Below are 14,400 nucleotides of genomic sequence, written 5' to 3' on the forward strand. Positions count from 1 at the left end.
TCCTCCTTCTCTCATACACCTGGCTCTCTAAGAACTCACCAGGTAGGCAGCTGTCTGCCAAGAAAGTGGATGTGGTGACGCAGCAGTGCCCAGGAATGTGGGGCTCCTGCCAGGGAGAACTCTTAGCTTTGGGAACTATTGCAGCTCCTTTCCTATTGCTGTGATAAAATCATGACAAAGCAACTTAGAGGAAAATAAGGGTTTATTTTAGTTTATGACTCCAGAAGGATGGAGTCCATCTTGGCAGGGAAGATGTGGCAACAGGCAGCAACAGCAAGCTGGCCGATCACACTTTAGCCACACACAGGAAGCTGAGAATGAGAACAGGAAGTAGGGTGAGGCTATAACCCCTTAGAGACCACCCATAGTGATGTACTTCCTCCAGCATGGCTCCGCTTCCTAAAGGTTCTGTAACTTTCCCAAACAGGAAGGGAGTCAGGGAAGAGGAAGGGAGGAAGAGAAGGGGAAATAAAGAAAACACAGGTTAACCAAAAGAGACCAAAGCACATGAGACCAAGCTCCCCTGAGAGTGACTGAAGGAACCCAGAAATTCTATCTGGCTCCAGTCAGCAGGCATAGAGGTGGCATTTTGAGCCTGGGATCTTCAGAGTGGCCTCTGAGGAAGTGTCCACCCAAGCAGAGATACCTGCCTTTCTGCTGGGTAATTCCTTAGACTCCACACTTCTCCAGAGCTTCAGATTAAAGCTTCCTTACTCAAACCATCAAGTTCAAGGGAGTTTAGAAAATCCAGTAAGCTGAGTATCGATCGGCTCCTTCGCTTGGTGCCTCTAGCTCAGAAAACCTCCAGGGAAGGTGGGAAATCCTTGTGTGTATGCTCGTCTGCCCAATTTATTATACTTTAAGAAAAACTAATATAGGGTTTTATATTATTAAAAAGATTTTGGGGCCCAGCACTGAGGAGGTAGAGGCAGGTGGATCTCTGTGAGTTCAAAGCCAGCCTGGTCTACATAGTAAGTATCAGGCCAGCCATGGATGCATAGGGAAATCCTGTCTCAAAAAAATCAAATACATAAAAAAGAAAAAAAAAGCCACAATCCTATAATACACTATCCCAGTACCACTTTGCTGTGTTGGCAGAAGCTGGGCTTTGTGGAGGAGACTCGGGGTGATAGAGTGTGTGGCATTCTAGTTCAAGTTTAGAGAGAGAAAGAACCAGAAAGGAGGTTGTGGTCATTTGAATGTAATTGCCTCCCATAAGCTCACAGGGAGTGGCACTCTTAGGAGGTGTGGCTTTGTTGGAGCAGGTATGGCCTTGTTGATGGAAGTGTGTCACTGGGGGGGGGGTACTTTGATCTCTCTTTTTGCTTAAGTACCTCTCAGTGTCACAGTCCACTTCCTGCTGTCTTCTGATCAAGATGTAAATCAGCACTGTATCTGCCTGCACGCTGCCATGCTCCCTGCCATGATGATAATGGACTGAACCTCTGAACTAGAAGCTGCCACCTCAGTGAGATGTTTTCTTTATAAGAATTGTCGTGTCATGGTGTCTCTTCACGGCAATAGAAACCCTAAGACAGAGGTGGATCACAAGGGTGCTCCAAATACAGAGGAAGCATCTTGAAGAAGGCTCAAGAGCCCTAGCGTTTCCCCGCCTGGTTCACCACGACCCTTTCATTTCTTCTTTGCTGGCCAGCAAGGCAGACGTCAGCTTGAACATTTCTCTCTAGTTGATGTGTATGCATCTGATTGCCACCAGATTCCTGTGGAGTATGATTTGCTGCCACACAGGCACGCTGGGTGTCTGGGTGATGTGTTGGGAGACCTTTCTGTAGACGGCTGTATCCACCTCTGGGAGCACAGATGTGCATGTCCTCTGTCTGCCTTACTGTCGGGCTCTCAGCCCCGCCACCCAAGTGTATAGAAGAGAGGGCGTGCTCACCAAAGCTGGCAGGTGGGCACTGGACACCTGGCCCTTGGTGTGTGTCTCTGTCCATTGCACCACACTGCCTGTCCCAGGAGCACAGGCCTCAGCTAACCAGCCCCTGACAAGGCTATTAAGGAGCAGTCCTGATGCATTTTTGTGTCCTGTCTTGCCTCAGTGAGCCATCCCAAGTCTAGAGGAATTGAGGACATGTTTGTCATCTGTGTCCCACGGACGTCCTAGTGGTGACGTGTGACATTATCAGCAGTGAGGATGTAAGGGTTTCAGGAGGGAAAAGGCCAAGTGGATAAGTCCTCGTTTTCTACAGCGGTCTCCCTTGTCACTTTCTGACCCACTTGTCCTCTGCGGAAGGCCGAAGGACTAAGCAGTAATTGGCAGGGTTGTTAATGTCAACGGAGCCCCGTTTTCTGTTCAGTCGAAGACCCAAGTCGCCTCCATGCTCGGCGTCGCTGTCTCGCGCCCTTTCTGTCATTTCTCGTTTGCTTTGGGGACAGTCTGTCATTCTTCAGCTAAATCCTGCTAAACCAGGAAGGTTGTGGACTCGGGTCACGGGGAGAAAAAGGAGACAGAGAAGACCGGGAGTATTCCACTCTCTGCAGCTTTGTACAAAAGTCAGATGGCCACACAGGCAGTTCTGGGGATACAGCTGTGTGCTGGGGTGGCAGAGTCTGTGATAGGACCGCTGCATGGAAAAACAGCTCTCCCCGCCCTCCCTTTCTCCTTCTACTCTCCTGCCTTTCTCTCCTCTTCCTGCTCCCTCCCTCCCTCCCTCCCCCTCCCTCCCTCCCTCTCTCTCCCTTCCTTTCCTCCTTGCTCCCCCCTCCACACAACCCAGTATGCAGGCTCTGAATAACACATAAGGTTAATCTTAGTGGAAACTGAGGATCCCGTGTGTCTGAGTTCTCTTGGGCTTCCATGGGAAGGCATGACAGCGTGACGTCACTGTCCTGGAGTGGAGGCTAAGGTCCTGGATCAAGAAGTCTGAGGGCCTCTGACTTGCAGATCATCTTCCATGCATCCTCACAGGAAGTTCCTCTGTCCCCTCCCCTCCCACTCTTTCCTTCTCTTCCTCCTCCCCCTCCTTCTGCTCTTCTTCGTGTGTGCAGGTGCGTGTGGTGGACAGAGGCCAATCTCAGGTGTTTCCCACAGTAGCTATCCACCTTGTGTTTTGAGCCCAGGCCCCTCACTAAACCTGAAGCATATACCACCACATCTGGCTTTAAAAAAATGTTTTATTTTTTATTTTACTTTATGTGTATGGGTGTTTTGCCTTCATGTATGTTTATGCACAACATACATGCAGTGCCCAGAGGGACAAGATGTCAGATACCCTGAATCTGGAGTTACTGACAGCTGTGAGCTGCTATGTGGATGCTGGGAATGGAACCTGGGTCCTCTGGAAGAGCAACCAATGCTCTTAACTGCTGAGCCATCTTTCCAGCCCCATGGCTTGTGTAAATGCCTGGTTCTGTGGGTGATACTCTGGTTCTCCTGCTTGTGTGCAAAGCACTTTACCAGCTGAGACATCTCCCCAGCCCTTGACTCTGTTATTTCTAGGACAGTTGTTGTGAATGAAGAGGTTAATTTATGTAAACAGGGGCATCTGGGTAGACAACTTCTGAATCCCAGTGCAGCATCCTTTGATCTGAAGGGATAGTTCATGGTTGTTTGTTTATTGAGACAAGACCTCACATAGCCCAGGTAGGCCTGTGCTGTGCTATGAAGCCAAGGATGACCTTGAACTCCTGATCCTTCTTTCTCTACCATCTAGGTGCTTGGGATCACAGGCATGAGTCACCACACCCAGATCTGAAGGGATGGCTCTTATTTGTCATGTTCAATATGTAATCTTAGTGAAACATGGTGACAAGCTTTGTTACTGACATACATGGACCCCTTGTCAACATTTAACTGGTATAATGTATTTTCAATGGGTATTCCTGCTCCTGGGAACTGCAGGGTAGTGGTAGCAGCATCACATGTGGGTGGAGTTAACATGACTCACTGTACTTCAGACACCCCTGTCCTGTTAGATCCTCTGCTGTCTATGTTGTACTTTGGGTTCTGTGAAATGCTAAAAATAGCTTGAAACCTGCTACCGCAATATACATGGATGATTCATAGTCTTCTCCCCCCGCCATGGCTTCCATTCTGTATCCCCTGGGGATACAACTAATGTTAATATTAGCCTGAGCAACACATAATTAGGAAAATAAATCTACTGAAAAAAGTAATATAGCATAAATTAAATATAAATCAAATCAGATATAAAACAATGTATTCAATTATCCGCATCACTACCTCCTCTCACCGAGATATTTGAGTTGAAGCTCATTTTTCTCCTAGGCCAGATCAGAGCCCAGAGCCACGAGCTGAGACCACCCTTGGAAAGGTGGTACTTGACCTGCTTTTCACTAGGGACATGGGACATTTGCTAAAGGTGCTGTCCTTGAGGCTAGCTCAGTTTTAGACTCAGAGAACCTGCTGTCTGTTTTAATATGTAAATTCATGAACTAGTTTTTTAGTGTGTTTGGGGATATATATTGTGCTATTATATTATATATATATATTAATATATAAATACAACAGCACAATCTGTTGTGCTGTTAAATGCTCAAGGGTTCTATTACGTGGAGAGCCATTGACTAAGAGGGTACATGACGTAGCTCAGTTGGTAGCATGCCTGCATAGTATGCAGAAAGGACTACACTTGACTTCTAGCACCCCAAAAAGCTTAGTGTTGTGGTGCACTCTTGTAATCCCAGCACCCAGGACACAGAGACATGAGGACCAGGATTTCAAGGTCATCCTGAGCTATATTGTGAGTTCAAGGCTAGCCTGATCTATGTGAAACCCTGTCAAAAAAGCAAAACAAGCAAGCAAACGAAAATGTCCTGTTTGAACAGACTCCAGTGAGCCCGGCAGAGGAAGGGACACTCTTGCTGAAGAAGGTGACAAGTGTGATCCCAGGCTCCAGAGCCAGTGCAGCTTCTGGAGCCAAGCCATGCCTCCCTCTCCCCAGCAGCCCACGTAGTCTGTCCCGTCTTGCTCTCCACATAAGCTGACGCCCAGATTTCACCTTCCCTCAATGTCCTGTTTCCATCTAGCCAAGGTCTGAAGTGCTCCAGGCTTCCTCTCATACCTCAGGTTTGCCAGGTGGTGACTCCTGACTCAGAGAGGCTGTGGCCATGTGCCTTGCCCCTCGCCTGTGATTTCACTCTCACCAGTGGCCCCTTATCTGGTACAGGTTACAAGTGGGAGTGCCTGCCCCAGTCTCTGGGAGCTTGCAACCCCAGCTTGCCTAGGCTTCAGAAATCACAAATATGTAGAGATGATAGCATCCCCCAACAGTTCTCATAGCTGAAGAAGAACCCCAACATGCATCTACTGATGGTAGCTTATCTCTAAATTATTCTTTGCTATCGCTGCTGTGGAAGACTTTTCTGTAAACTCCTCCCCACCACACACACAGAGACCTGGAAACTGGGACCTCTTCCTCTTGCAGACTGCCCTGTATTAATCGAGCAGCCCCCTTCTTGCAGCTGTTACACTGTCCTGCCCTCCTAGCAGCCATGAGTGGTTGAGGGCAGGAGCTGTGCCTTGTGCTCTGAGCCCTACATAACTGACTGTCCTGAGGTGTTGGAAGAATAAGCAAGGCGTAAGTCCATGGAGTGGTGGGCTCTAGACAGGGTGTTCTCTGCTCCAGTGTGCCCACTCCCTGAGCCCTTCCGTGAGGGAGTGAACCCAGCAGATGGATGCTGTTCACATGGAACTTACAGTTTGGGGAGACATTGCATGAATAAACCAGTATATGAAGAGAAGTACTCGGGAGAAAAAGAAACTGAGGCCCACAGGCATGTCCAACCTTTTACCTTATGGCAGGCACTATTGTCTACAAGGTTCATGCAACACATTACAAAAGTGTCCCATAGTGTTTCAAGTAACTTTATGATTATGTGTTGGGGCATTCATAGTTATCCTGATGGGTCACATGTTAGAGACACCTGGGAAAGGAATGCCAGTTGACTTAGTTATTCTTGAGAAATAGGAGATATGTGTGTCTGTTTGCTCTCACTGAGGCTCAATGCAGAGGCACTGGCATTCCTTCCTTCTTGGATTGTTGACCTGCCCACTCAAATGCCAGCAGTTCGCTGCCACTCTGGTGGCCCACTCCTTTAGGAAGCTGGTTACAGGGCTCCGGGTTTTCTGTAATCAGGGCGGCTCCTTCCATCACTGCTCTGGAAATGAAGACCGATTGTGTGTGCTGGCTGCCATGGAATTCTCTAGGTAGACCAGGCTGGCTTCAAACTCACAGAGATCCACCTGCCTCTGCCTCCCGCATGCTGGGATCAAATGTGTGCTGCTACACCTGGCCTGCCTGTTTTTGTGACAGGCCTGGAACTCACCAAGTAGGCTAGGCTGGGTGGCTGTGAACCACAGGGATCGGCCTGTCTCCATATCCTCAGGGCTGGACTACAAATGTTTACTGCTATGCCTGACTTGTTTATGTGGGTTCTGCCCCATTCTCTAGGAGCTCAAACTCAGATCCTCATGCTTGTGTGACTGTCACTGTGCTGACTGAGCCCCCTCCCTGGCCTCTGAAGACAGATTTTAAAGGCAGCCTAAGTAAAGCATATTTAGAGAGGGGCGATCTGCTTCCTAGCCATGTGTCAGTTCCGTGGTCATGTCAACCCAGCCAGGTGTCACCTTCTTCTTGATCCTCTTCAGTTCCTTGGGTGATGGAAGGTTCCTATTGGTAGTGTCTTACATGTATAGAGATCCATCTTGATTGCCAAGAAGACCTATGCTTTGTTCTAATTCTTCTAGCCTCCGGGAAAGGACAAAATCACTGAACCTGGCTGTTAGAGAAATCACCGCTCAGGTAAGCCTACCCTCCTCCCATTTTCTTCTAACCTAATTTCACATTCAGATCACTGAGATTTTAGAGGAAACAGACTTTGTGAACCCATTTCCCAGGCTGTGGCAGAGAAGAGGAGCTGGGGAGGGGGAGCTGCTGCCTCCCCAGAGGTCTCCACCCATGGTCACTTCCAAATGGACCACTGGCCTTGGCTTCAGAAGGGGGCTCAGCCCAGGGGCTGGGAAAGGACTGTGGTGGTAATCTAATTGTACTGAAATGTGATTTTGATTGTATGTTAATAAAGTTGCCCGGGGGTCAGAGCTATTAGAGCCATAGACAGAGTATGGCAGTGGTGGCACACGCCTTTAATCCCATAGATCTCTGTGTGTTCAGGGATACAGCCAGCATTGGAGACATATGCCTTTAAGACCTGGGGGGCTGTACATACAGACAGTGACGAGGCAGTCACGTGTTTGGGTTTACAACCAATGAGAAGGAAGAACAAAATACTATAAAAAGACGGACAGACAGGATATAGCTCTCTTTCGGGAAGCTGGGACACCGCAGGAGGAAGGGTGAGATTTTAGCTCTGAGCTCTGACCTCTTGGCTTTCTCTTTTACATTGGTTCTGTGTTTCTTATTTAATAAGACTGTTGGTTACATCTACAAAGGACCATGTTGGGATGCTGAATGCCTTTGTTTAAAAAGGCTTTTAGAGTGAACTTTATGGCTCCTAACTGCAATCTCAGCATTCCAGAGGCAGAGACAGAAGGGTCAAGGGTTCAAGGCCAGCCTGAGCTACACAGCAAGATGCTGTCAAGAACAAATGAGTGGACAAACAAGGTTTTTAGGATGGAAGTAATTAGCTTCTCCTGGGAGTTCAAGTTTAGGCTTCTTAGAAAGGGAAGTGGTTTATTGGGTGGAGTGGGTTTTTTTTTTCAGTTTTTCAGATCATTTTGCTAATATTACTTGTTGTCTATATTAGTCACCTTTCTCACTGTGTGACAAAATACTGGACAGAGGCAACTTAAGGGAGGAAGGGCTTACTGTGGCTCACAGTTTGAGGGTGCAGTCCATCATGGTGGGGAAGGCATGGCGGCAGGAGCATGAGGCAGCTGGTCACATGACATCCACAGTCAGGAAGCAGAGAGATGAGTGCTGGTGCTCAGCTCACTTCTCATTTTTATTTAATCCAGGACCCCAGACCCACATTTAGGGTGGTCTTCCCAACTCTTTAACCCAATCTTGAAGGCATGTTCAGAGATGATCTCCTAGGTGATTCTAGAGTCTGTCAAGATGACAGTCAACATCAGCCAGACATGGTGGCACACACCTTTAATCTCAGCACTCAGGAGGCAGAGACAAGCAGATCGCTGAGTTTGAGGCCAGCCTGGTCTACATAGTGAGTTCCATGCAGTCCAAGGCTATATGGCAGGAGCCTGTCTCAACAAACGACAAACAAAACCCCCAGTAAACATGAACCATCACATTGTCTGTACTTTCATAGTAAGACCCTGTCATGTAAAGCAGCAGGTATAGCCCTAATGTTGACCAAGTAGAGTCCATTGAATGCTACAGTCTGTGTCCTGGTGATTAGGTAAAGAGTTCTCAGAACAGAGCCCTCCCTTGTGGTCACCTGACAAAGCTGTGGGACCAGATGCCTTGGGAGTAGCCTTGAGGTGCTATGATGGACACCTGCACCTCAACTCGCCATCACTGGGAACTAGAGTTTCACAGTGGTGGAGGATTCGAATAATAGTTTCTGAGCAGAGCCTCTGACCTGGGAGGAATCTTAGTTTGTTTTCATAACCAGAGGAAGGAAGACTGCAGGGATTGGGGGGGGGGGGGTCAGTCAAGTGCCTGCCATGCAAGCGGGAGGCTGTGAGTTTCATTCCCAGAACCCAAAGAGTGAGCACTGTGGCCCACACTTGTGTGTGTGTGTGTGTGTGTGTGTGTGTGTGTGTGTGTGTGTGTGTGTGTGTGTGGGAGGGGCATTGGCAACACTGGAGAGGCAGAAACAGAAGGATCCCAGGGCTCACAGGCAGCCAGCCTGGTGGAAACCCTGAGGTCTGGGTTCAATGAGAGACCCTGTCAGAAAAATGTGGCGATTGAATGAAGAAGACACCCAAAGTTGACCTCTGGCCTCCCCACACATGCATGCATACACACACGCACGCACGCACGCACGCACGCACGCACGCACGCACGCACACAATCAGAGAAAAAAGGAATGCTTGGACCCTTACTGGGTAGAATGCCAAGTGGCTTTTGTTCCACACAACTACGCTCATCCTGCCATGTTGATAGTTGTTAGTAAGGTTGTATGTGTTTGCTCCTCTTCTTATTTTTCTTTTCTTCCCTTCCAAAAGTTATATCTGATTGTTTTGTTCTGGTCACATGGTCAAGAGTTTGATGGATTCCTGTCTGCATCCGTAATGTCTATAAAAGGACATTGGACTCAGGAATGCTTGAAATCCACCGTGAGCTCCCTGGGCTGCTCACCCAGATAAGAGGAATGAAATGTGGTTTTTGTTTTGCCTGGCTCAAAGATGGGCTAGAAGGACCATTACCAGAGACCTTGAGGATGCTGTATTTTTCTAAATGCTGGGAGGGATCTCTGTCTTTGTGTGTTTTGACCAAACAAAGCAATGAGGCTGGGCAGCTCTTGGGGCTGGAGGGCTGAGGGCCAGGTGCCAGCATGGCCAGATTCTTGTGGGGATCTCTTCTGAGGCATGGATGTCAACTCCACGCTGTGTTCTCACATGATGGAAAGAGGGAGAGAACAGGAGGGCTCTCTAAGGTCTCATTATTATTATTGTTGTTGTGTGTGTGCCTGTGTGTGCACCTGGAAGACAGTCATAGGTGTTGTATTCAGGAATGCCATCCACTTCCTTTGACAGAGTTCCTCATTGGCCTGGAGCTTACCTGTTAGGCTACACTGGCTGCCAGTAAGCTCCAGGGATCCTCTAGCCTCCACTTCTCCGGCTCTGGGGTTACAAGTTTGTGCCACAGTGTGCCACTTTTTACACGGGTTCTGTGGATCCAGCTCAGGCCCCCATGTTTACAAAGCGAACACCTTCACTGCCTGAGCCGCCACCCCCTGGGCCCTTTCCTAAAGGCACCTATGCTTTCGTAAGGTTCTACCTTTAGGACCTGTTCCGTCCCAGAGCTCCGCCTCCTCGCCCCATCATCACACTGGATTTCAGCATAGGAACTTTTGGGGGACACAAGCCCTCACACCACTGCACACCCTATCTCTGAGATATTTATAGTCGACTTGTAATGACTTTGCTCTTCTCTCAAATTAAGGAACTCGTGTCTTAGATTTTAAATTGTAAATGTAAAACTTCCGTTCTTTAATGAGTTCCTCGGGGGCTAATTTTATTTGTAAATAAGGAAGACATGCAGATTTCTCTGGGGTGGGTATGTGCATTACATTGCACATACATGAGCACAGGAGCTGTGTGACCGAACTGACTCACCTGGGAAGTCTAACCCAAACCCTAACCCAATCCCGAACCCTAACCCCTGTAGACTGGTAAGTGCCCATGGGGCAAGAGGCTCAGCTCAATACACACACACACACACACACACACACACACACACACACACACACACACGAGGGAGAGAAGGAGGGAGGGAGAGCGGAGGGGGGGCTGTAGATGTTCAACCTCTGATATTTTCAGAGAGAGATGCAACCTTCCTTACACTCATTACATTTCTTGACTCTCATGGGTTACCCAAGCCAAAGGTAATTAAGGGATAAATGAGATGGAAATAGTTAGAAATAATTGGGATATCTAGAGATTGGTAGATATTATATTATATCCAGCAGAGACTGAAAGAGTGTGCAATTTAATCAGAAAATTTAGAAAAGCTGTTTCATATTAATAGTGTAGCTTGAACGATGGGCTTTCTCAGCAAAGGAGAAACTGACCTAATTATGATTAAGAGACACTGTTAACTAAAATAAGAAATATTAGTCATGGGTTAGATGGGACCTGAGAACTCTGGCTGTGTCACAGAATTAACTAGTGAGTCTTTGAACTTCCTGAGATAACAGTTGGAGATGGAGAGGATGGGCGGGGCCTGTCATGGAACATTGGACCAATGGAGACAGGGTCAGGGGAAGGCGCCCTGGACATCTTCCTTTTAGTTCTTGATTCTAACATCCTCATAAGTCTCAAGACTCTTGAAAGAGCCTCAGGATGAATGACTGACGTGAGGATGAGTAGCTTGCTCAGGCTTTGGTGCAGAGGCCGACTGACTGAGCTGTGAGTGACAAAGTGAGGTTGGAAAAACCCAGGCATGGAGCGGTAAATAAACTGCAGCATCCCGGAGAGGACTGGTGGAGTGTTTTTGGACTGGGTGAGGTCTGCTTTGATTCTGATGGTAGCTTCCGTTTGATCTCAGATAAGCCAGATGTTTACGGTTGACTGTATCCCTCAAGATGTAGACTGCATGGGGGAAGCCGAATCTTAGGTCATCTGTGGGCGCTCCATCCAAGTGGACTGATTGCTTTCAGTTTCTAAGTGGGATTTCATATATTTTTATTTTGTCAATAAATAAATAAATGAGTAACGATGCTTGGGCAGTTACATCCTTTATGGACTTCCCCAAAATGCCCACCATTTTTATTCCCACAGAAACTGTGCTGTGTGCTTTTGGTGAGCTGAAAATACAGGTGTATCACTAATCTGAATATAGGTAACAGATAAATAAGAGCTCTTAGCCTTAAATAAGAGAAAAAAAACCAAAAAAAAAAATGTGATGTTTTAGTCTCAACATAAGGGATTTGGGAAGCTGGACTGAGGTTGAAGAGTTTTTGTTGTTTTTGAAACTCAAAGAAAAACAAGCAGTGTGTGCGAAGTCTGGGGGACACCTGATAACCCACAAGTCTTCCTGACAGTGATGTGTCTGTCTCTCAGCCGGACTCTCCGGCAAGCGTCTGTCCCTCTAGCTTCTCTAGAGTCTTCTAGGGTTCCTCTGACCTGGATGTGAAAGCCACATCTAAATTGACTGCCTACTGTGTGCCAGGGACAGAGCAGAGCCTTGCTTCAAGGGCATCATCGCAGAGAGGTGACAGGGAGACAGGGGATAAAAGCTGGAGAGGAAGCCAGAGGAGACTGGGTGAAGGGAAGGGACAGGAAATCAGCAAGGCCTTTCCTCCCAGGGCATCAGAGCAGATCGCCCAGGGCTGCGAGGCTGTGAGGCTGAGTGATCTGGCAGGAGTGAGTGAGTGAGTGAGTGAGCTCACAGCAGCCTGTGAGGGCCAGGGCTGTGCTGAGGCATGCCAGCGGCAGCCTCTCTTTCTCCCCCATCCTCTACCTCCCTTCCCCCTTCTCTCTCTTCTCTCCCTTTGCCATCTCCCTCCCTGCTCTTTCCCTTCCCTCCTCTCCCCTCCTTCCCTTCTCTTGCCTCTACTCCTTCTCTCCCCTCCCCTCCCCTCTCCTCTTGTCCCCCTCTTCCCTCTCCGCTTTCCTCCTAACCCCATTGCTTCCTAAGCCCCGCCCACCTTCTGCTTACTCTCTGTCAATCAGCTCAGCTCCATTAGACACCGGGGACCCCCTCAGGCCGGCTACCTTCTAGTTGGTAACAATGGACACTGATTCCTGCCATCTCTCCTTGTAGGTGTGCTCAGGTGAGAGACTGTGCAGCTCTCTGAGGAGGAGACTCAGTGACCTTGACGCCAAGCTGCCCGCCTTGCTGGAAGCCAAGGTGCTGGCCGTCTCAGGTAACTGCCGAGGCGCTCACATTTTGTCATTGATTAAGATGTGGAAGTCATCCCAGCTACCTGGGAGGCTGAGGTAGGAGGGTTGCAAGGTCAGGGCCTAGTCTACACTGTGAATTCTAAGCCAGCTTGAGTGATTTAGAGAGACAGTCTCCAAATAAGAGCGATGGAGAGGGAGCTCAATGGTTAGCACTTGCCCAGCATGTGCCAAGTTCCAGGCTCAAGGTCAATGCCCGGCAACACACACACACACACACACACACACACACACACACACACACACACACTCACACTCACACTCACACAATGTGGCAATTATGTTATCAGAGTTGTCAGGCTCAGAGCCTGGGCGTCAGCAACCCTAACAAGCCAGGCTCAGCCACCGTCTCCAATATTCCGGTTAAGCAGACAAGTCGCCATGAAACGCAGGGGACGGAGATTTATCCAGTGTGGCCATATTGGGAAAAGAACAAAGAGGTGCAGTGACCCCCAAGTTCTTCTTCAGAGTCCTGATGGAAGTTTCAGGTTTGAGTAGAGGTCAGCATGGTTCCCCAGGAAAGGATGTAGTCCTTGGAAAGGACCTGTACACACCCCACTGACACAGTTTGCTCTCGAGGGGCCATGTCTGGGATGTAGGTTACCTTCTCCAGGGCTTTAGGCAGTGGACCCGTTGCTCCATGGGCTGTGATTCTGATGATGTTGGTGAGCCCTGTGTGTGGTGGGAGCCACCGGATGGCTGTGATTCCGACGATGTTGGTGAGCCCTGTGTGTGGTGGGGGCCACCGGATGGCTGTGATTCTGACGACGATGTTGGTGAGCCCTGTGTGTGGTGGGGGCCACTGGATATGGTGAGCCCTGTGTGTGGTGGGGGCCACTGGATATGGTGAGCCCTGTGTGTGGTGGGGGCCACTGGATATGGTGAGCCCTGTGTGTGGTGGGAGCCACCGGATGGCTGTGATTCCTACGATGTTGGTGAGCCCTGTGTGTGGTGGGGGCCACCGGATGGCTATGATTCCAACGATGTTGGTGAGCTCTGTGAGTGGTGGGAGCCACTGGATGGCTGTGATTCCGACGATGTTGGTGAGCCCTGTGTGTGGTGAGGGCCACTGGATGGCTGTGATTCTGACGATGTTGGTGAGCCCTGTGTGTGGTGGGAGCCACCGGATGTGAGGCAGCTCCTTTTAGAAGTTGGTAATAGGGCTGGGGAGACATGTCAGTGAAGTGTTGTCTGCCTTTCCCCAGAACCCGTCCTTGTAAAGAATCTTTGGGAGGTGGCCGGCACTTGTGATCCTGCAAAGGGGAGGTGGAGACAGGTGGGGTCCTGGGCTTCACTGACTAGTAAGATTGACTTCATGATTAGCTCAGAGCAGTAAGACCTTGCTTCCAAAAACAAGGGAGGTAGCACCCGAGGAATGACGTGAGCTTGACCTCTGGCCCTCAATAGCCATGTGTACGTATATTCTCATGGCCCTGCACACATAAATGTGAAGACATATATATGTCTGTATGCACGTACACACACACACACACACACACACACACACACACACACACACACACACACACGAAAGCTGGACTCAGAACAGGGTGCTGTCTCAGATCACACTCTCTTTATGCCAGCAGCTCTTAACGGATAGGTTTCTGCCCATGCCCGGTAGCTTGAGAACATAAGCATACAATATCTTGCTCTGTCGTTTGAATACTATTTTCAACCCCCCCCCACACACACACACTGGCATTTACTGTTTGACTTGATGTTTGTAATGGCAGTGTCAGGCATGTGGGAAGGGGACCCAGAGCCCAGCGGAGAGGTGGGGTCATCAAGGCTGTGGGGTATGTCCTTCTAGCAAGTTCATGAAATTAGCCCAGCGGTGGCGGCAGACCAGTGGCTGGACTCCAGACTCCCTG

At 49.0% G+C, this 14,400-nt stretch overlaps 1 protein-coding gene across 3 annotated transcripts in view; it reads left to right on the plus strand.

Annotated features, from left to right (window-relative positions):
- Positions 1–14,400, plus strand: part of Disc1 (DISC1 scaffold protein) — a 209,802-nt gene that overhangs the window by 79,398 nt on the left and 116,004 nt on the right. For all 3 annotated transcript variants that reach the window (XM_042277873.2, XM_076572336.1, XM_076572337.1), the window contains exons 7-8: positions 6,731–6,785; positions 12,393–12,495. In XM_042277873.2, coding sequence (XP_042133807.2) covers positions 6,731–6,785; positions 12,393–12,495 — 158 coding nt within the window. The remainder of the gene's footprint in view (positions 1–6,730; positions 6,786–12,392; positions 12,496–14,400) is intronic.

This window comes from Peromyscus maniculatus, chromosome 5, assembly GCF_049852395.1.
Source record: "Peromyscus maniculatus bairdii isolate BWxNUB_F1_BW_parent chromosome 5, HU_Pman_BW_mat_3.1, whole genome shotgun sequence".
In the NCBI taxonomy this organism is placed as follows: domain Eukaryota; kingdom Metazoa; phylum Chordata; class Mammalia; order Rodentia; family Cricetidae; genus Peromyscus; species Peromyscus maniculatus.